This window comes from Polypterus senegalus, chromosome 17 (assembly GCF_016835505.1).
Source record: "Polypterus senegalus isolate Bchr_013 chromosome 17, ASM1683550v1, whole genome shotgun sequence".
NCBI lineage: Eukaryota > Metazoa > Chordata > Cladistia > Polypteriformes > Polypteridae > Polypterus > Polypterus senegalus.
The window spans coordinates 29,900,337-29,923,032 of NC_053170.1; the positions used below are offsets into that span (position 1 = coordinate 29,900,337).

The 22,696-nt window shown below is 42.6% G+C and overlaps 1 protein-coding gene across 1 annotated transcript; it reads right to left on the minus strand.

Moving 5' to 3' along the window:
• Nucleotides 1-530: 530 nt before the first annotated feature.
• Nucleotides 531-4,954, minus strand: gpr186 (G protein-coupled receptor 186). Its single transcript, XM_039740462.1, has 2 exons — nucleotides 4,727-4,954; nucleotides 531-3,754 (listed from the first exon to the last, which is right to left on the minus strand). The coding sequence occupies exon 2, from the start codon at nucleotides 3,737-3,739 to the stop codon at nucleotides 2,753-2,755; it is 987 nt and encodes a 328-aa protein (XP_039596396.1). The 5' UTR covers nucleotides 3,740-3,754; nucleotides 4,727-4,954; the 3' UTR covers nucleotides 531-2,752.
• Nucleotides 4,955-22,696: the final 17,742 nt, after the last annotated feature.

A 22,696-nucleotide genomic window follows, 5' to 3' on the forward strand; every position in this document is an offset into this window, starting at 1 on the left:
GCCACTGCGTAAGGTGTGACCACATAAAGAGCTCATAAGAAAGACTAGCAGAACTTAATGCTGTGCAGAGGAGAGCAACAAAGTAAATCGCAGGACTTAAGGACATGTCATCTCTGACAGACTCGAGCAATTAAACCTGTTTATTGCCAAGAGGATGAGACCCTCATCCATGTCTTCAGAATCCTCAAAGGCATCAATAAAGTAGACCCAGCAGAATTCTTCCATCATAAGTGTGAAATAAAGGGAAGTGCATTTAAGACTGGCACTAGGAAGAACTTCTTTACACAAAGAGTTGTAGAAATCTAAAACAAAGTACCAAGATGTGAAGTTGAAACCGAAATCTTGACGACCTTTAAGAAGAATCTGGTGGAGGTTTTGGGACAGCTCTGCTATTGGCTAAACAAACTGGCTTGATGGACTGAATGTTCTCCTCTCGTTTTTCATGTTCCTTTGGTGTGACCACATCAGCCAAGACCTCCGCTTATCAACTGAGGATGTGGAAGTAAAGGTGCAAGCTGAGGGCATTCATGTAAGAAATTAATTTTTATTTTTGAATTGTAAACAAGAACATTATACATTCCCATTTAAACAAAAGAAGTTGTTCATTTAGACATTTTATATACATTAAAAGATTTGTGCAACATTACAGTAAGAAGTTTAGTTTCAAAGTGCCTCGCATTGATACTTTTTGTTCTGTTCCCCCTCCTCATTTGAATTTATATTTGTGCAAATCGAACACAGTACATACAATAAACTCATCCATTGTAGTTTCATTAGCTCTTAGAATTTGGCAAAAAGTAGAATTCATTTATAGATTCACAGCAAAAATGAATGTTTCAAAATCATTTACAGATAGGATTACCGCAGCAATGCAAATTTGTGATCGACATGGGCTTGATTTTCAAAAGCCACTGATGACTAAAAGAATCACTGATGTTTTTTATTACTTTTTCAAGTTATGATTAGGAATGTTAAACAAAAAAGGGGGCCAAACGGAGCAATGTGTAAACACTGAATCAGCTTTAGAAAACCAAGCCCTGCATGTTTGAACTCTTTTGAACACATCTGCTTAAATGTTGCATGATCTCCTACCACACGTATGAGCATAGTGCAAATGTCGGATACTCCACGTTAGAGTGTTTGGCTATCGTTTTAGGCACATAATACAAAAACACCCTCCTCGTTTCTGAACGCAAGGCTCATGAGTCTGTTCAAATTCAGTCCTGCAGTTTTTCCAGCAATTTCAGGCCATCTTTACGTACAAATTTCGTTGTGACCGATAGGGGTCAGAAGAGCACCACAATGTGAGGAATGCATTACGGCCCGGGGGACTGGCAGTGAGAATATGCGGAGAATATCAGAGCCGCGGCTCCGCTCGGAATCTCTCAATCTGTATAATAGGAAATACGCGAAGAATATCACCAGAAACAGTACCAGGTCGGAATAACAGTTAATAATGCATTATATATATATTAGTGTTATTCCGACTTGATGCTAAGATTCTCCACATGCATATGGAAGGTCCTAAAGTGGATAACTGAGCCAAATCCTCTAAAATATCTAAGGCTCTCTCAGCCATCCACTTCAGAACCTTCCATATGTCTATGTATCTATTACATAGCGCCAGTCATATCTGTCTGTCGTGTTAGTATCTATCTATCTATCTATCTATCTATCTATCTATCCATCCATCCATCCAAGCATTTAAAAAGTCTAAGGCTCTCAGACTCGGAAACGACGTCATCCAGCTTCAGAATCTTCCAGCTTTCCAAATGCAATGGAGTGCTGAAAACCCAAGCCAACGCTGTCCTCGAATATTAAATCCACAACAATCGACTATAGCTGATTGTGTGGCAGTTGGTGCCTGCATTCAAGCACGCGTAGTGCCTATTAACGTATTAATAATATTAATTATGTAAGAGCATTCAGTAGGGTAGAGCAAGTCACTTCGATTGAAACCCGTGGAGCGAAGCAGCAGGCAGCACTTCAAGTGATATTCTCGGCGGGTTATCTCTCGGTATATCTGAAATATTTAGGTTCTAGTCCGCTTTTAAATTGACCGATTTGGCGTATTTTGCGTCGTTCCTTTCTTTTCTATTATATAGTGCCTGTCATCTATCGATCTCTCTTTTCCTGCATTATATTCTTGTCCAGCATATACGGTCCTATTAGCAGTCATCCTGATTTAATTCTGCAATGATACGAAACCTCTTCCTAGCAGATTTTTTATCCCAAAAGCGCAGCATACTCATGGGACATGGACATCAACGTAGCGTCCCTGCCTTTAACATCACATTTTCACACCTGTTTAAGCCAGTTCAGCATCACGCGGAGGCAGAAGCCTATCCCGGCAGCGCTGGACTGAAGGCAGGAAACAATCCCTGGACGGTGCGCCAATCCGTCGCAGGGTCCTCACTCTCACTCTCTCTGTCTCACACACACACACGGGCCAATTTGGACCTGCACGTCTTTGGTGGGATGAAGCCCCACTTTCACACGGGGAGAACGTGCGCGCTCCACGCGATCATGGGGGGATAGGTGGGCTCGGATCGGTGAGGCTACAGCGCTGACTTCATGTTTAAGTGCCTTTGCAGAGTGTGGTGAGCAGCAGTGCGTACTCGTGAAGGCCGCTTTTGCTTTTGCAGCACATCAGCCGCCACTTGCTGCTCACGGGGATGCATCTCATTTCATGTCATTTTATTTTATTATTTTTAGTTTTGGTCACAGCATTTGGTCCACAGTAAGACCGTCGCTATACATCGCTGGGAGACCTGGACCGGCAAGACATTTTCGAAGAGGCGCAGCCGCAACAAGCTGCCCACAGGACCTTCTGGATTTCTTGGTTTCGAAAAGCGTAGATGACGGGGTTGATCATGGAGTTATAGATAGCAGGCAAGAGGGTAATGTAGGTATACAAGGAGGGGTAGGTGTAATCACCCAAAAGGCAGTAGATGGAGAAGGGTAGCCAGCAGCTGGCGAAAGTCCCCAAGATGACGGCGAGCGTGGAGATGCCCTTCCTGGTGGTCACATAGTGCGACGTTGACAAAAAGTGCCGCTGTAAAGCGATCTGATGGGCGTGCCTGCAAACTATCTTGCAGATTTGCGTGTACAGCTGCAGCATCACGGCGAACACCATGAAGAAGGACACGGACAAGATCACCACGTTGTTTTTGGTCAGGGGCTTGACTATACTGCAGCTGGACACGTCTTTCAAACAGTTCCATCCCATGACAGGCAGAAGCCCCAAGCAGATCGAAACCCCCCAGGTGAGGATCAGCATGATGTAAGTCCGAGTCACAGTCCTTTCGGAGTAATAGGTGAGTGCATTGTAGAGGGAGAGGTAGCGGTCGATGGTGATGGCCAAAAGGCTCCCCACACTGGCCGTGAAGGAAGTGACCAGCAAGCCTACGGTGATGAGATCGACCGCTTCTGAGCGGATACAGTACAAAAACACAAAATGAACGATGAGCCCCAATCCGGCTAGCAGGTCCGCAGTGGCCAAGCTGCCAATCAGGAGAAACATTGGAGTTCTTAAAGCAGGGGTGTAGAAAATGATTGCCACCACGATGGCGTTTTCACAGGAGATGACCGTCCCCGAAACGCAAAGCACCACGTCCCAGGGGTTGAGCCGCGGCTCCGGTGCGGAGGACGCCAGCTCCAGAGAGACATTGTCATCGGTCTGCTCGAACCAGCTGGGCTCCTCCTTGGCGGTGGAGTTCGAAGAGAAATACTCGTTCATTGTCGTTGACTGCACCTGTGCCACCGGAATAAAACAAACAGAAATACGTTACAGAAAGTCATAAATATTCAATTCATGCTTGATGGCGTCATTTGAAAAAACATCTAACAAGTAAACTGCTGTGTTGAAATCTCAAATCTCAAATAATTAAAAGGCTTATTTTTTAGTGTAATAAAATTGTGCGTGCGTACTGAAGTTAGTAATGTTTAATTAGGATGCTATTTCGCATAACTGTACACACAGAGGCGGAGTTTACATTTTTCACCGGCAGAGTAAAAATGAGCCACACGAACCGTAGCCGTTTTAGACCTACAGGCTCTAAATTTAGCTCAGCGTGCTTGAGCCACCGCTGAGCCCAGCAGCCGATCCGGCCGCTATTGTTGCAGTCTACCTGCCGCTATTTCTGCACCGACCAACGAGGAGGCGTTCTATTAGAGGCAATAAATTCGCATTTTGACAGGCAAACCTGTTGGAGGATTTTCTCAGACAGGCTTAAAGCCATATCGACTCGTTTATTTTTATTTAAATGACGCTTTAAAGAGAGGGGAAAAAAGTTCACGCATGACCTCAAATGCAAAATGAAATCCACCTCTGCTTGAAGTATTTAGGAAGAATCAGGAGAATTTATACTCAGACTCTAGTTGATATGATAGGTTCAAGATAGCCGAACGTCATCTTGTGCATCCTTATCAACTGAATGAGAATATTAGGTCTGTGTTAACCATAAAAGAAATCTGAAATCAGAATAACTGAATAATCTATCTCTTCTCTGTCGCCCCCATATGTATGATAACGTGTGTTTATGTATTTATATATGTAAAATGAAAGGGGGAGATGGAAGAAAAAGGAATATCCTTGAATTTAATTTATACTCCAAACATGCATTATATATACACACACATATATATATATATATATATATATATATATAGAGAGAGAGAGAGAGAGAGAGAGAGAGAGAGAGAGAGAATATATAAATAGACCTACCTGATTGCATGGAAATAGTTTAACTTTGGCAAAACATTCAACTTGATTATCTTTTATGCTTAATAAGGATTTCCTTGAGCTCGGTATTATCCAGACATTGAAGCGGCGAGAAGCGTTTTCGACTCCAGTTGTCAACGCAGTGGCGAGGAGAACGCAGTGCGTTCAGCTAAATGGTCTTTTCTGCACCTATCTGCGCTCATGACAGTGACTCACATATTCTCTTCGAGTCTTTTCAACGTCTCCTCGGTACTCCGCCAGCTCCCGCGTGACGTCAACGAGCGGAGATTGATTCGCTTGGAAATCGCGACCAATTACCATCCGGGAAGGGGCAGCCCGCGCTCCGAATGTCAATGGAGCTCCCGGGTAGGGGGGATTTCATTCATAAAAATCCGCAAAGCACAGCGCCACGCCCACTGCGGTGCCCACTATCAAATATTATGGACGTCTGCGATCTGCCCCCGTAAAAGTTAAAGCACGCTTTTTATTCGTTTAACCTTGATTTTATTTTTTTTTTAGATCTTAAGTTAAATAGGAGCGCTTAGTAGACATAAATAAAAATAGGCTGCGAGGAGCTCTTTACTCCTTGCTGGTTGTTTGAACTAACATGTAACGCTCCCGTGCTGCTATAAAACAGGAGTCCTTTGCAGCATACGTCGAAGAACTTCCACAGATTACCTTTCATTTACCAGAATATCTTTTTTTTTTCTATAGACGCACCTCTTCAGCTAGTCTGTCATCATTTCAATACCTAATAGAATGAAATTGAACGTTTAGCTAAATCTTAAATTTTTTTTAAATTAAGTTTTAGCAAAGTTGTTTTCAAGGGGCTGTGAAAAGTATAAGCGACGGGCTTTCACATTCTGAAAAGTAGCAACAAATGGAAGTCTGTTAGGAACAGCGCTGGCCATGGTGCTGAAATTCCTGTTCCCCCCCTTTTGATTTCGCTGGACAAGAAAGAATGGCCTAACTGTTCTTCTTTTCAAAGCTTGAGACTCCGACCACATTTTGAGGGTCAAAAACGGACTGATCAATAGAATTTTGTCTTCTGATCAGTAAAATTAGGTAGTTTTTGAAACACGGTTACATGCAAAACTATTTTGCTGGATAGCAAACGATACCTTCGCATCACCGATTTGAATATTTAAACTCAACTGCTAATAAACAAACAACAAAACAAATGAAGCATATTTTTGTCAGTAAATATCTTAAACAATGTCTAAAGTTGAAATACGTGGCTGCACAGCACCAGCAACATGTGCATAAATTCCAGCCTACTTGTTATTTCTGAGGCATCTGCATGGGGAAATTGCCAGCATTTTACTTTGAATAAATTTACATTTACAAATTTGGCTGACGCCGTCATCCAAGGCGACTCACAACATTGATGATACAATTGGTTCCATTTTTTTTTTGGTTTTCCACAGTCATGTCAAGTGACTTGCTCAGCGTCACACAGTGTCAGTAGTGGGATTTGAGGGCCTGAGGTCCAAAGCCTTAACCACTATGCCTTACTGCCTAAATAGGGGGATGTGTATCTCAACAAGGGATGTCTTCAGTCCTTAGCACTGTTTTTACAGGACAGATTCAGGAACCCCACAACGGTTTAATGGAGCAAGTCCAGAAGAGGAGTGAATAAAATCTTTTTTGTATTGAGGCAGTTTTAGAATAATCCTTATGTACTAATCTGCATTGTGAATAAATGTATCAGAATACAAAGGTGTGGATCAGTGGCTTCACATTCTATTCAGATGTGATTCTTACTCCAGTCTTCAGTCACTGTTGATCAAAGGGTCGATGAAACAACTGGTGGAGAAGATGAGTAGTGCTCTTATGATGTGTGTGAGGAATTAACTGATGCTTTAATAGCTTTTTGGTTGCTACATTTATAATAATTTTAGGTAAACACTTTACTTATTCATTTATTTAAAATGGCATGCAAAAGTTCAGGCCCCCTTGCTTAAAATGGCATCAAGTTAAAGGTGACACATTTCTTTTCAGCATTTCATGCAGGATTAGTGTATTGTTTTTGTTTTGTACAATTGTACAATGATAAAACGAAAGGAGCAACATGCAAAAGTTTGGGCACCCCAAGATATTTGAGGTCCCAAGGTGGTCTCAGACCTTCATTAGCTCATCAGGACTATGGCTTCTTCACAATCATCATTAGGAAACCCCACGGGATGCAAATGTCAAAGTTGTTTAAATTCTTCGACTCCTCAAACCTTGTCCCCATCATTCAGCAGCCATGAGCTCCTCTAAGCCGCAGCCTAGCACTCTAAAAAATAAAAGAGCTGACACTCGCAAAGCAGGAGAAGACTACAAGGAGACAGCAAAACGTATTCAGGTAGCTGTGTCCTCAGTTTGTAATGTTATTAAGATATGGCAGATAACAGGAATGGTGCAGGTCAAGTTGAGGTCTGGAAGAGCAAGAAAACTTTCTGACAGAACTGACAGTTGGATTGCTAGAAAGGCAAATAAAAACCTGTTTGACTGCAAAAGACCTTCAGGAAGATTTCGCAGACTATGGAGTGGTGGTGCACCTGAACAAATAAGATCTTCATAGTAGAATCAGTAGAAAAAAACCTTTCCTGAGTCCTAGCCACAAAGTTCAGCGGGTGAGGTTTACAAATGAAAATCTAAACAGGCCTGATGCATTTTAGAAACAAGTCCTGTGGACTGATGAAATCAAAATGAAACATTTTGGCCACAATGTGCAGAGGTGTGTTTGGAGAAAAAAGGGTTTCTTTGAATTCTAGGAAATTCTAGGAAAAGAATGTGTCTCCAACTACTAAGCATGGTGGTGGATCAATCAGCTTTGGGCTTGTGCTGCAGCCAGTGGCACAGGGAACATGTCACTGATAGGGGGAAGAATGGATTCAAATAAACACCAGCAAATTCTGGAAACAAACATCATATCTGTAAAAATGTTGAAGTTAAAAAGACGATGAGGTCCTACAACAAGATAATGATCTGAAACACACCTCAAAATCTACTGTACAATGGAGTACCTCAAGAGGCACAAGCTGACAGTTTTGCCATGACCCTCACAGTCCCCCAACCTAAACATCATTAAAAATCTATGGCTGGAGAGATCTCAAAAGAGCAGTGCATGCAAGATGGCCCAAGAATCCTGAACAATTAGATGCCTTTTACGAGGATGAATGAGCAAAAACACCCCAAGTAAGAACTGCAAGACTCTTAGCTCACTACAAAAAGCATTTACAAGCTGGGATCCTTGCTAAAGGGGGTCTAACTAAGTACAGAGCATGTCGGCTGCCCAAAAGTTTTTTTCAGGCCCTTTTCATTTTTTGTACCTGTGAATGATGGAAAAAAACATGTAATTTTGCTTAAAATATTAAAGAAATGTGTCTTCTCTAACTTAATGCCTTTTGGTGCTCATTTCATCTTCTGCTCACTTAACTATTCAGAGTAACAGGCATTTTAATCAAGGGGGCCCAAACTTTTGCATGCCACTGTGCACACAAACATATATATGTGTGTATATATATTGTATATTATATACACACGCACTTAATAGAACACATGAAAAACACAGGCGTTTAAACCCAGAGGATGTGTAAATTATGCTTTTATTATCTGTTGATATTCGGATTGGGCGGCATGGTGGCGCAGTGGGCAGCGCTGCTGCCTCGCAGTTAGGAGACCCGGGTCCTCCCTGTGTAGAGTTTTCATGTTCTTCCCGTGTCTGCGTGGGTTTCCTCCCACTTTCCAAAGACATGCAGGTTAGGTACATTGGCGATTCTAAATTGTCCATAGTGTGTGCTTGGTGTGTGTGTGTGTTTTGCGCCCTGCGGTAGGCAGACGCCCTGCCCGGGGTTTGTTTCCTGCCTTGCGCTCTGTGTTGGCTGGGATTGGCTCCAGCGGACCCCCGTGACCCTGAAGTTAGGATATAGCGGGTTGGATAATGGATGGATGGCTGTTCGGATTTTTATTATCTGGCACCCACATTTCTGTTCAATAATGAATTTTAATATCACTTGAATAAGCGCTCTTGTTTTAGCAACATTAAACGAACCACTCTTTTCAGGCAATCTTTTTAACGAAATGCTAACATCTCTAAAGGCTTACTAAAGAATTCTCTTTTTTTCTCGCCTTTGTCGCCTACTTAATCAGATTCTAAATACGAAGTGCACAGTACGCGTTGTATTCACCCTTCCTCGACACGAGTAAATACGGAATTCAGTTAAATAAAGACGTAGTAAATCTGTTCTCGCGAACGCTCCTTTTTTCTTGGTCCCTTCTTTTTTTGTGGAAGCCCCCGCCCCAATGCCCCTCCTCCGACTGCGTTTCAATGGCCTGCGAGCGGTGCTTCTCCCAGACATTCCGACATTCATTTGAAGCAGGACTTCTGCTCCCAGAGGTATGGAAGGACATCTTAATGCTTGTCGTCCAACGTCAGGAGCGCAGCAGCGGGAAGTTGTCCATATAAGGCAATCGTTTCCTGTTCCCGACTAAAACAGACAGGCGGCAACAGATTTGCAATAATCAGGGAGAAATATCGCGTCTCAGAAAAGCGGATTTATTTATGTACTTGCTTTTAATGTCTTGCGAAGGAACCTCGTCTCTCTGCGTTTCATCTGAATCAAATCTCGACGAGGGGTCTTGCAAAAAATCTCTCAGTCTCAATTATAATAAAAAATGCAGTACGTGAGTCATAGACATCGGACGAGCCCCCGGTTTTAGCGGCTGTGTTTTAAATCACCTTGGCCTCCTTTGAAAAATGAACTCGTTTTACCTTTAACAAGCTGACTAGTCAGACGTTAACTGAAATACGAGCAAAAACCAAGTATTTTTCTGGATCCCGAGCATCTTCCCCGTCCCCTTTCAGTGGGATTTACACGTTAGATTCGTAGTTTTCTCTTCGTTGCTTCTTGCTGATGGACATTTTTTTTTTTTAATAAATAGCCTATTATACAATGCATCTTTTATGGGCGACACACATACATACATACATATATATAGTGTACATATATACAATGTAGGTAGTATAATATCGTATTACAGTATATATATTTTTTATTTAAAAGCAAACCTTGAAATATCGCATTGACGCAAATGTCCAGTCCCTTTACTCCGTATTTAATTGAAAGCCACTTTGACGGCGATTCCATCCCAGCTGGACTCTTCTTGGTTCTGACATGACAAAGTTCACACACTTTGGGCATTTTTCTGCCATCCTTCTCTGCAGATCTCTCTCTCTCTCTCTCTCTCTCTCTCTCTCAGGTTAGATGGAGACCATCAGATGACAGCTCTTTTTTTCAGGTCTCCCTTGACAGGTTTGATTGGGGTCAAGTTCAGGTTCATTCATAGAGGTGACCCTGTGCCACTCCTGTGTTGTCTTTTCTTTGTGCTTAGGGTCATTGTCCTGTAGGGAGGTGAACCTTTAGCCAAGTCTGAGGTCCAGAGTGCTCTGCTGCAGGTTCTTATTAAGGATATCTCTGTAATTTGAAGTTCAGCTTTCCCTTATTCCTGACAAGTCTCCAAGCCCCTGCTGTTGAAACACACCCCCACACCACGATGCTGTCAGCACTGTCACATTGCACAGGTGATGACCAGTTTTCTGGATTTCACCAAACATGATGCTGATCTTGGTTTCATCAGACAAGAGAATCTTATTTCTCACACTCTAAGGGGCTTTTAGGGGCCGCTTTCCAAAGTCCAAGTGGGTTTCCATGTGTCTTTTACTGAGAAGAGTCTGTTACAGTGATTGCTCTCCTTCTGGATGTTTCTCAAATCTTCAGTGATGTTCTCTGGAGCTCAGCCTGAGTGACTGTCAGGTTCTTGGTCTCCTCTCTTGTAGGACCTTCTCCCATGATTGCTCTGTCTGGGCAGTTGGCCAAGAGTCCTACTTGTTTCTGCTTCTCCCAATGAAGAATTATGGAGGCCATTGTGCTCTTGGGAAAGTTCAGTGCCACAGGAATTCCATTTTTTTTTTACTTTCCCCAGATCTGTGCTTTGACACAATTGTGTCTCTAAACTCTTCGGGCAATTTTTCTGCCCCCATGGCTTGGTTTTTACAAATCTGTGGGACCTTCTATAGAGAGGTATGTGTGCCTTTCCCAGTCAGGCCAATCTGTTCAACTGGCCACAGATGGAGTCCAAACAAGGTGAAACTGAGAGGCACCGGAGTCGAATTTCAAGGGCTTAAATACTTGTGTCAATGTGACATTTCGGTTTTTCATTTTTAATACACTTTAACAAATTGTATGTGTCGTTTTGTTATTCTGGGGTATTGAGTGTTGTTTGATGAGGGGGGAAATGAAATGAAATGATTTTAGCACAAGGCTGTACCATAACAAAATGTGAAAACGTGAAGGGGTGAGAACGCACCGAAGGAGTGTTGCTTACCTAAGGAATACGTATAATCATGCTTTGTTGCATTTTTTATTAATTTGTAACTTTTTGCACCCACTTAATTATTGGCGCACATTGAAGCTTCAGCTATCAGGCTTAATAAGTTTCATGAACTCTTCTGATGCATCTAACAGCAAACACTGGACGTGTTGGCTTATGACGTGGGTGTCCATGATCAAACTCTTTAAAATTAACTATTTTCTAACCAAATTATGGTCGCGGAGTCCCAGAAACAAATCTTAGCTGTTACACTGAAGACAGAAAGTCCACCGCGGGGGGCACCCACACACACAGACGCCCACCTGGCCATTCAGAGCTGTGGACTAACTTCTTCGGAGCGTTGGTTCAACAGAACTAGTCACAGTGCCACCGAGCAAACCGTTAATTTACATGACGTTTACAAATAAATAACGTGAAAGAACCTCAGGAGGCAGCGTAGGTGTTCCCGATGTCTTCTGCACTTAACAGTCAAGCCGATGGCTCCATTGCTCTGTCCACTGCCCGCTGGGCACATCCAGTGACAATTATTTTGGCGTGGGGCAGCACGCAGATCCGGCGTCGCCTGTCCGGAGTTTGCACGTTCTCTCCCCTTTTCTACGTGAGGTTTTCTGCGGCGCGCGTCACAAGTTAAATGGCGAGTCTCCTTTACGTGGATGTGCGCGTCAGCCTTCCAGTCCTCGATTCCCAGTCTGGGCGCTAATTGCCTTGTGAGGACACCAGCTGCCCAAGACCCTAAACAGGGCAATTCGTCTAGAAACGTGTTAGGCAGTGATTGTCATTTGTAAAATCTAATGAGGCGATTGGGGAAAGGCGATCGCGGGGTTCTTCATTATGTACGTTCGCTGTTCTTAAATAAGTTTTACTTAACATACCATAAGTATAAGCAAGTGTCATAAACAGGCACGTGTTCGGCTTGCCGTATAATTTAAAGCCCCGTTTCCCTACAAAAGTGTGTGTCGAAAATCATTTGTGTCAAGAAATGGCTTGCGCGGCTGAAGGTCTTCCCTTTTATTGTGGGCTGCAAGGATGAAGGGGGAAGCCCGCTGTGTTGCTGGGTGGATTCGCGAGGCGCCTCTTTATATTCGGTTCACATTGCCGGTGATGTCTTTAGATGTTTGCCGCAGAGTGAACCTGACACAATTCAAAGGAGAGGAGCAGCCCCGCACTGCTGCTGCCACCGCCGGCTCGGCAGCGCACATGGGAGAATTTCAATTCTTTCTCTGCTTTGGCAATCAAAGACAACCGAGTTTCATTTATCCGCCCACCTGAGCGACTCCACGTCTCCAGCCAAGCTAACAGATCTCCTCACGGACTCTTGCCCGAAATTGCATTGAAATGGTGAGCTCGATCATGTGCATCCTCTGGGGGCGGTGGGCGCTTCCCTAACTTGTAGTAAATCTCTTTCCTTTCTCGAATTCTGTGTATGTTAAGTCAAAGCCCCTAATCGATAGATGCGTGGGCGAGCGCTGCAATGCAGAAAGCGAGGGAAACCCTCCTGAATTTAACAGGCGAAACAGCGCAGCGCAGAATTCAAATTCAAGGAAAAACAAAGCTGTGCTTAAATAAATAAATCAATAAACAGCCCCAGACCGGGCATCTGTTAAAAGGGTAGCAGGACGCACTTATTCCACATACGACCTCGTGGAGAGGTTCGATTGAATCCCGGCAGCGTCGGACATAAAGGCAGGAATTCCCGAGCAAACCCACGCAAAATCAATTTGGAGTGAGAGGTCAACATAAACTGCAGCTCTGCTGAGCACCCTGAGAAACACCCAGTGGGCAAAAAAGAAGAATCCACAATGGGGGCGGGGGGCTGTAAGATAACCGCTACCTCCTGAGCTGCCGTTAGCTGACAGACATTGTGTAAAGAAAAACGGGTAGAAAGTTGCAGGCAGGGGTCTTCTGCAAATTAGCATAGGGAGAAAAAAAAAAGAATTATAGAATTCAACACGTTTTTATAACAAACGCAAATAACAAAAGAAGAAAAGCGGGTGGAGGTTACGTTGAAGACTAAAAAAATGCGAGAAACCCACTTTCATGGCTGAACCTTTATCAGGTATGTACAAATATGTGCGTCATTCTGTGCAATCCGTACATCTACAGCGCATTCAGAAGTATTCACTTTATCCATCCATTATCCAACTCGCTAACTACGGGGACACGGGGTCTGCTGGAGCCAATCCCAGCCAACACAGGGCGCAAGGCAGGAAACAAACCCCGGGCAGGGCGCCAGCCCACCGCAGGGCACACACACACACACACACACACAAAGCACATAGGGACAGTTTAGAACTGCCAATCCACCTCACCTGCATGTCTTTGGACTGTGGGAGGAAACCCACGCAGACACAGGGAGAACATGCAAACTCCACACAGGGAGGACCCAGGAAGCAAACCCAGGTCTCCTGACTGCAAGGCAGCAGCGCTACCCACTGTGCCAACATGCCACCCTGTACACTTTATTGTGTTACAAATTCAACTTTAAATTGGTTCAATTGACATTTTTGTCCATCAACTGACTGTAATGACAAAGTGAAAGCACTTTCAGAAAGGTTTACAAATTTAAAGTTCCTTCATTTAAAGTATACAAGTATTCTTAATACCCCTATTGGCAGCAATTCCAGGTTTGAGTCTTTTTTGGGGGTACCTGGATTTGGGCAGTTTTTCTCATTCTTCCTGGCAGAACCTCTCAAGCTCCATTAGACTGGATAGGAAGCGTCTGTAAATGGCGACTTGTCCCAAAGTCACTCCAGCGTTGTCTTGGCTGTGTGCTTTGGGTGATTGTCCTGCTGAAAGGTGAAATGCCGTGACCACTCTGGAGTAGACTGTCTTCGAGGGACACCATGCATTTGTCTGCATTGATCCTTTTTTTATTCTGACCAGTCTCCCTTTCAATGCAGCTGAGAAGGCCCCCCATAGCATGAGGCTGCCACCGCCATGCTAACCACAGAGATGGTACGAGGCAGGTGATGCGCAGTGTCTGTCGTCACCGGACATAGTGGTTGGAGTTTGATCAAAAGAGTTCAGTTTTTCTCTCATCGGACCAGAGAATCATCTTCTTCACACTGTTAGAGTCCTTTAAATTGTGTTTTACTCAAGCGTGACTTCCGCTTAGCCACTCTATCATAAACACCTGATTGATGAAGTGCTAGCTGTCCTTCAGACATCTCAGTAGAGGCCTTCTGAAGCTTTGTTAGAATGACCATTGGATTATTGGTCACCTTCCTGACCAATGCCTTTTGTGCCTGGTATGGGTTGATGATTAAATCCAGAAATAGTCCTAGTGGTTCCAAATGTTTTTCTATTTCACAATTATTGACGACATTGGGCTCCTGGGAGCAGTCAAAGCTTTCCAAACGGTTATGTTGACCTGCCCTGATCTTTTCCTCACCACACGTTTAACTTGGATGTATACAGAGAGCTCTTTGAACTTCCTTGCTGGGGTTTTCATGTAATGTGAATCGTGGGACTTTCAATACACAGGTACACGTGTGCCTTTCTAAATGATGTCCCATTGATTCAATTTATCGCAGGTGGACTATGATGAAGTTCTGGAAACATCTCAAGGGTAAAAGCAAATGAGCACAGCTTGCAGAAAACTTCTATGAATGAGAGGTTCCGGTTTTAAATTTGAATAAATTTGTAAACCTTTCGGAGAACATGATTTCACTTTGCCATTATGGTTTTACAAGTGCAGAATGAGGGGCAGAAATGTCAAATTTTTCCATTTAAAATAAAATCTACAACACAATTAAGTGTGCGGAGAGTGCAGAGATCTGAACACTCTGTGAATCTGTTGTACTTATTCATCCACATGTTAAACTCTTAAAATCCACCATCAGCTTCACAGAGTGCATGCCAGGGCCTTTCACCGCCTCCGGTGGGTGCCATTCTATGGTTAGTCAAGTGTGCCATCTCTAAAAAAATAAAAATGGAGCACCACAAAGACACCAACTTGTAAAGACTTGAAGGAACGGCCCTGGAGATGCCCTCTTAAACATAAAGGTGCCAAAGTGGTTCTTCAGAATGATGCCACAGGGGAATCATGGTCCTCAAAAGAAGTGCCCACGTGAAGGTTACAAAAAGAACCTCCTATTTATTTAGATTTGTAAAACGCTCCGTAAGTAACCATGAACAGATGGTAACAGATTTGTGAAATACCAATGAGCTCCTGATTTTAAAAAGACCCTCGGTGTATACAATATCACCAGCAAAGTTTGGGTTTTCATGATCTTGGTAGTCAACTGTATATCACAGCTTTCTGTTTTGTTCAAATATTAAGAACCTTTTCAAAGAAACCCTCACAGAACAAAATGTCTCAATGAGGACCCCACAAGTCAGTAAAGTGCCATTTTAGAGCTGTGTGTGTGAGCGCTAGCTGGGCTTTGTATTCATGCACATGCTATTATGGAAACACCATTAGGATATTTCCTCACAACCTTAAATAATAATAAGCATCCCATAATATCACAAAATATAGATTTTGTTTTAATGTATTACATCAGACATGAGAGAATCACAATAGAGGAGAATTCATAGTAAGAAAGGAACTGAAGACAACCAAAGCTCTTCTGTCCCTCCAGGCCTACCTCCACGAGTGCTTGCCCTGTCCAAAGAGTGAGGTGGCTCTTCCACTGGCCATCTCAGCTGTTCATCTCTTGCTCATTCTTCACTCGGACCTCCAGATGGATAGTCAACTTGTATTTCTAGATGGATGTGCTGTGTTTCAATGAACATAAAAAGCAGACAAATGCATCTTAATAAAAGGATAAGTGTCTCTGTGTCCATCTGGATACTGTGTCTCTGTCATTCCAACAAATGGCACATCACAAACACTTGTAGTAATAAAATGTATTGCATTTGTAATTCTAACAAATGGCACATCGTAAACCTTTGTAGTAACTTATTTTATTACTATAAATGTTTGTGATGTGCCATCTGTTGAAATAACAAATGCAATGCATTTTATTAATGCGTGCTCTGCCAAATGCATCCCAATGGCTTGTGCGCTGCTAACGTTAACAATGGAGTCTACGCTGACTACTTCATTTACTACCCGTCTTAACTAGTACAGGGTATAAAAGCAAAAAAATTCTGCATGTCTTTATTACTTTCTTGTATAGGGAAAATACTGTAATCAACCAAAAATTCAACGTTGAGATTTTGATGTATTCCGTCGTATTAGACCTCCCTGGATTTCTCGTATACAAAGTACAGGGAAAGTATTGGAATCCTCTAAAATTCCATTTCGAGATTTTGACAAATAGATATTTTATACCTCCCTTAGTCCGAAAATACCATTTTTGGAATTATGTCAAGGTGTGTCTGTCTGTGTGTGTGTAAATACGATAACTTGAGTACAGTTTCACTGAGGTCAACCAAATATTGCATACAAGTGTTAGGTACAAAACGTAGATTTCTATCCACTTTTGAGCTATTTCCGCTAACTGGCAGTGGTACTTTACCTGAACGCATACTCAAATTTTGTTTTATTCATGCAGCTGTAGAGACTGATTTATTGAACTTTACTTTTATAATAATTGTTCAATATATTATTAATTTGATTTGATTTGTTGTTGATGATTCATGAATGTACATGATATAAAAATGTAATCATTGTCTTGCGATTTACTCCTGAAATGTACATCCTCATATCTGAGTGTACGAGAAAGTCGAGGGGAGAACACTCCTGATTTTTATACAAAAGCAAAAGATGTCTGCATGTCATTAATGTCCATAGAAAGGTTAATGGGTTTGTGCAGTGTCTCTAACAAGCTTAGATTCGTAGATATGAACATTACTACACATAATTGGTGGTGTTTGTATAACGAATGTATTTCCTTCTATGTTTTTATATTTTACTGTCTTTATGTACATCTCTCTATTATTAAAAGAAAATCTTGGGATGAGATGTGACTTTCTCAGAGAGGCACTTTCATGTCCTGCGAGGCGAGACTTTGTGCCAAGAGATTTCACCAGCCCGGGACTGGAAATAAAAGACAAAGAGTAGATGGCAATGTAGAACGTCATAAAGAAATTTAAAAACGTTGGCGCGATGCACATGCAGAGCAGGTAAGAAATAATGAAAGTACTAAAATTTGAAATTCTCATAAAATAATGATAGTAAAGATCACATTAGCACAAGCAACAGAAATTATTACTCGGTGAAATAACGGAACAGCGAAAAGAGATTGAATATATTGTTTGAATTTAAACTTTACGTTTGGAGACTTGTAGATCGTCTAATTCGTGTTGCCATCAGGGAAAAATAGTGCTTCTTCCCAATGAAGAGGCGTATCAATGAGAATTAAAAGATTTGTTGTTTGGTGAAAGTGAAATCCCATGAGAGAAAATTTCAAGCCTCGCGAGACAAGACTTTATGCAAAGAGATTTGGAAAAGTCCTGCGCACATCTAAAACATTTACAACCATGCACACAGTTCAATCATTTCTCATTTGTGCGAATGCTATTGGCAGACACAGCTCGTGTAGAGAGAAAGAAATGATATTCACTCCCGGGCAGTTATACATTGAGGTGTCACGATGTAATTGCAAACACAGAATCAAAATTCAATGCGAATTTGACAAAAAGGTAAAGCAAAAGAGATCGAAATATGGACATAGGTGATATGACAGAAGTATGTAGGTATTGTTGGAGTTTAAAGTTTACGTCAGAGACTTGTAGATCGTCTAATTCATGTTGCCATCAGGGAAAAGTAGTGCTTCTTCTCAATGAAGAGGTGATTCCATGAGAATTAAAAGATTTGTTGTTTGGTGAAAGTGAAATCCACATACGCGAGCGGCAGAGACATGAAGTTGCTGGCGCGAAGTGCAGGCGGCGGGGTTGGCAAGTGAAGCAAGCAGGGAGTATACATTATGTATAACATTAACTGAAAATGAAAAATTATGGGGTAATCTGTGCAGTGAAATAAGTAGTACTGATTCATCCAAGCTAACGTTAACGTTGTCAGAGACTGGGTGGTCTTTTGCCCTTGAACCCCTGCAGATTTTAATTTTTTCTCCGGCTTAACTGGAGTTTTTATTTTGTATTGTTTTGCTTTTTCTGACCGATTATCGGGTTCATCTTTAAGACTTAGAATATGATATTTTCTACAAGGACTATACTTTTCTACTAATAATATATCTATGTTATGTAAGCTTATATTGACTTATTATTTATTAATATTATTTATTTGTCTTGTCTAATATAGTTTGTTTTTCTTTCTTGTGACTTTTTCTTTCACATCTCATAAAGCACTTGGAGCCTCTTTCTGTGTATGAAAATGTCTTCTAGAAGTAAATGCTGCTGTTAATCCAGTTCAGGGTAGTGGTGGGCCGAGCCCATCAGAGCCATTTTGGGTGCAGTGCTGGGGTGGGCAGCAGTTCATCACCCATGTGATTTGATTTCCAGTGTGTGGTTTGACAAACAAATCTGTGCGTAAAGAGCAAACGGAGAAACAGACACGTCGGAGGAGTTCATCTCCCAACAGATGAAGTTTCTTTTTAGGCTAAGGTCTTTTTAGGCTAACCAGTTTAGACTACAGCATTTTGTTCCTAGAGGTTCTGCTGTCATTTCCTTGTACTGCCCCTCTTCACTAGTCTTGTGGGCATTGCCACAAAGCACTGTTTCTACAGCTTTATAGACGCTGCCCACACCGTGCTTTAGCATTGAGATGGTGCACATGCATCGGACAGAGCATTCCACTTAACATTTAGATCAAAAGGGCCACTTCTGGTCTCAGTAGTCCTTTGAATTTCCACCCACTTTGTTTTAGCATCCTTCATACCTTCTGGCTAAAAGACGTAGACATTTGATGAGAGCTTTTCTTCAACGACTTTCATTTAGGCACTCTCCTAGTTTGTTTGGCTCCCCAATGGTTACCATAAAATAAGTTGGTCCTTTTCAGTCATGGAAGACTTTAATTTCTTTAGAGGTGGCATTGGCCAGTCGAGAGGCCTTCTCACATAGACATGTTAAAATTGTTAAGTCTTAATAACAGATTCTGAAATAGCAGTTTGTACTACTACTGCCTCATAAATTTGAAATCCTGCATTTGAGCCCCACATCTGGTCCCAGTCTTTGTGAAGTCTGCATATTCAGCCTGTGTCTTCATGACTTCTTCTCTGAGTAGGTTTATCTTCAGCATCCAAAGGTCATGTGTGTCAGGCTGTTTGGTCCATAGAAGAAGGAATTGGCTGGCCTTGTGATGACTGGTGCTCTGTGCAGGGCGGCTCATACATCTGTCAGGAAAGACCATGAGCTTAGATAGATAACTAATAGGATTATTTCAGTTCTATCTATCTATCTATCTATCTATCTATCTATCTATCTATCTATCTATCTATCTATCTATCTAGTGGTCTGCAGCTTCCTAACACCCAACACAGGCAGACACAGGCTTTGTTTCGTTTTGAGTGGGAAGCTCTCCAGCACCACGTGTTTCCCACACCACAACCACAGGGCAAAGCACACTAATAGCTCAGTACACATCACTTTCTCTTCCCTTTTCTTCTATCTCTTTTCTCTGCCTCCACTCCTCCCGGCAAGTGTCATTCTCTCCCTCTCGACTCTGGCTCATTGAATGAAGGCAGCAGGCTTCTTTTATGCTGCATCCAGGAGTACTTCCAGTGGTCCGTTAGCACTTCTGGGGGAGGCGGAGGCCTAGTGGTCCACAATTCCTGCAGCGCCCCCTGGTGGCACCGACAGAACCCAACAGGGCTGTGCAGAACTCCAACTCCCATGAAGCCCTGTGGAAATCTGAGGCACTGCTGCAACCCATGTAACGCTCTAGGGGAGATAATGTCCTGTGCCTGCCTGTTCTCTCACACAGTCCTTCCAGGTAAGGGTCCTCTCTGTCTGCGAAGCGAATGTCTGTGATACGATTTGCATATTAGTAGCTAGAAATCCACAACGGGAGAAAATGAGTCACATATCATACATTTATTTTTTTCCCTAAGCATTTGACAACCTGCCAGGTATGATCATCATAGGAAAATGATTAGACATAAATGAATTAAAGGCAATATATAGTAAATTGGGGGGGGGGATTAATAAAGTGGGATTTAGAGGGTATTGGTCATAAAGTCTTTTTTTATTACTGGAATCTTCTTCTTTTTAAGCCTACATATGCTTGGTTCGTGTCCAAGTGTCTGTTAATGGCATTTCAATTTGATAACCACATTTCATAAGTCATGTCGACGACACATTCATCACATTAAAAGTTAACCAGCTGAATGAATCCCACCACTACATCACCTCAGTATTCCTTGCAATTCAATTCACAATTGAAAAAGAAATGAATGGAAAACTCAATTTCCTTGACATTTCCATTGAGAGAGGTAACGACGCCAGTTTAATTTACGTGTATTTATCGCAAGGAATGTTATGCAGTCAAAACATGATACTTTTCAAGCAACCATTCTTCATCGCATAAACGGAGTTGTGTTAGGACTTTGTTCAAAAGGATTAACACCCATTGTAACACAATGGACACACAAAAGAATGATAGACGTTATCTTTTCCAATCTGTTCACATCAAACAGCTACCCCAAGACATTTATTAAACAATTCATATATAGGAGACGCCGCAGGCTTCAGCAAATAGGTGTCTCCCACCGCTCTTATCATTGTGGCGTATCAAAAAGTCCGGCATGCGTCCTGTCCAGATCTGGGATCAAGAGAGCACTCAAACCAGCAAGCACTCTGTGGACTGACCATTTCAATGCCTAAAGCAAGAAATCGACAAGAAACGCAGTTTACAGTATTCCATGGCGCGCATGCCCAGTGGTATACGTGTGACAAACATCTAAAAGATTGGCGACACGTATACTACATATCACAATCTCATCAGAAAGAAGGACCCACGGTCTCTGATTTACATACATAAAGTACAAGTTCCACTGGTTTAACTGGGACCCTTTGAAAGTAAAATTCAGGGCGAATACCAAGAGTGCCAGAGAGCTGGCTGAATCGTGGCTCTCTAATAAAAACGGCAACAACTTGGACTTGAACTCAGGCTTATAAAGAACAACATCCATATAATAGAAAAGACTTTATGACCAACACCTTCCGAACCCCACCTTATTAATCCATCACACCCTTCACTTGCTGTTTATTGCCTTTGATTCCTGTATGTCTAATCATTTTCCTCTGATGATGACACTTGGATGGTTGTTGAAAGCTTAGGAATAAAGAACTATTTTAAGATACGTGACTTATTTTCTCCCTTTGTGGATTCCTAGTGTGAAGCCTGGGTCTTGAACAGTCGCCCTAAACCCTGACACAGGCAGACGCAGGACTCAGGATTTGCACCCAGTTTATTTACAATTAGGGAGTGTTTCACCCTGCACCCCACAGCCCAGTGCACAAATCACCACACAAGGCTCACAGCCCAACACAGTCCTTCCGCCTCCATTCCTCCTCTGGCTTTGTCTTCTTCCTCCCAAGTCTGGCCTCTGAATGGTGTGGACTGGCCACTTTTTATAGGGCACCCAACGGGGTGCAGGTGCCCAATGAGCCTATTCTGGCTGCATTTCCGGGTGTGGCTTAAGTGCGACCATATAGGACCCTGCCAATGTCCACAGGCCCCAACAGGATTGAACTACTAAGCTCGTGACCTGTGGCCCTGCTGCAAGCCAAGGGGGCTAACGTCTGTTAAACGTTCTTAAAAATACAGTCTCCTCCGGGAGTCCCACACTAGCTATTAATATATATATGTATATACACTCACCTAAAGGATTATTAGGAACACCTGTTCAATTTCTCATTAATGCAATTATCTAATCAACCAATCACATGGCAGTTGCGTCAATGCATTTAGGGGTGTGGTCCTGGTCAAGACAATCTCCTGAACTCCAAACTGAATGTCAGAATGGGAAAGAAAGGTGATTTAAGCAATTTTGAGCGTGGCATGGTTGTTGGTGCCAGACGGGCCGGTCTGAGTATTTCACAGTCTGCTCAGTTACTGGGGTTTTCACGCACAACCATTTCTAGGGTTTACAAAGAATGGTGTGAAAAGGGAAAAACATCCAGTATGCGGCAGTCCTGTGGGCGAAAATGCCTTGTTGATGCTAGAGGTCAGAGGAGAATGGGCCGACTGATTCAAGCTGATAGAAGAGCAACTTTGACTGAAATAACCACTCGTTACAACCGAGGTATGCAGCAAAGCATTTGTGAAGCCACAACACGCACAACCGTGAGGCGGATGGGCTACAACAGCAGAAGACCCCACCGGGTACCACATATCTCCACTACAAATAGGAAAAAGAGGCTACAATTTGCACAAGCTCACCAAAATTGGACAGTTGAAGACTGGAAAAATGTTGCCTGGTCTGATGAGTCTCGATTTCTGTTGAGACATTCAAATGGTAGAGTCAGAATTTGGCGTAAACAGAATGAGAACATGGATCCATCATGCCTTGTTACCACTGTGCAGGCTGGTGGTGGTGGTGTAATGGTGTGGGGGATGTTTTCTTGCCACACTTTAGGCCCCTTAGTGCCAATTGGGCATTGTTTAAATGCCACAGGCTACCTGAGCATTGTTTCTGACCATGTCCATCTCTTCATGACCACCATGTACCCATCCTCTGATGGCTA

What these genes read in the sequence shown, in the direction of transcription:
- gpr186 (XM_039740462.1), bottom strand. Translation starts at nt 3,739, where the DNA reads ATGAACGAGTATTTCTCTTCGAACTCCACCGCCAAGGAGGAGCCCAGC.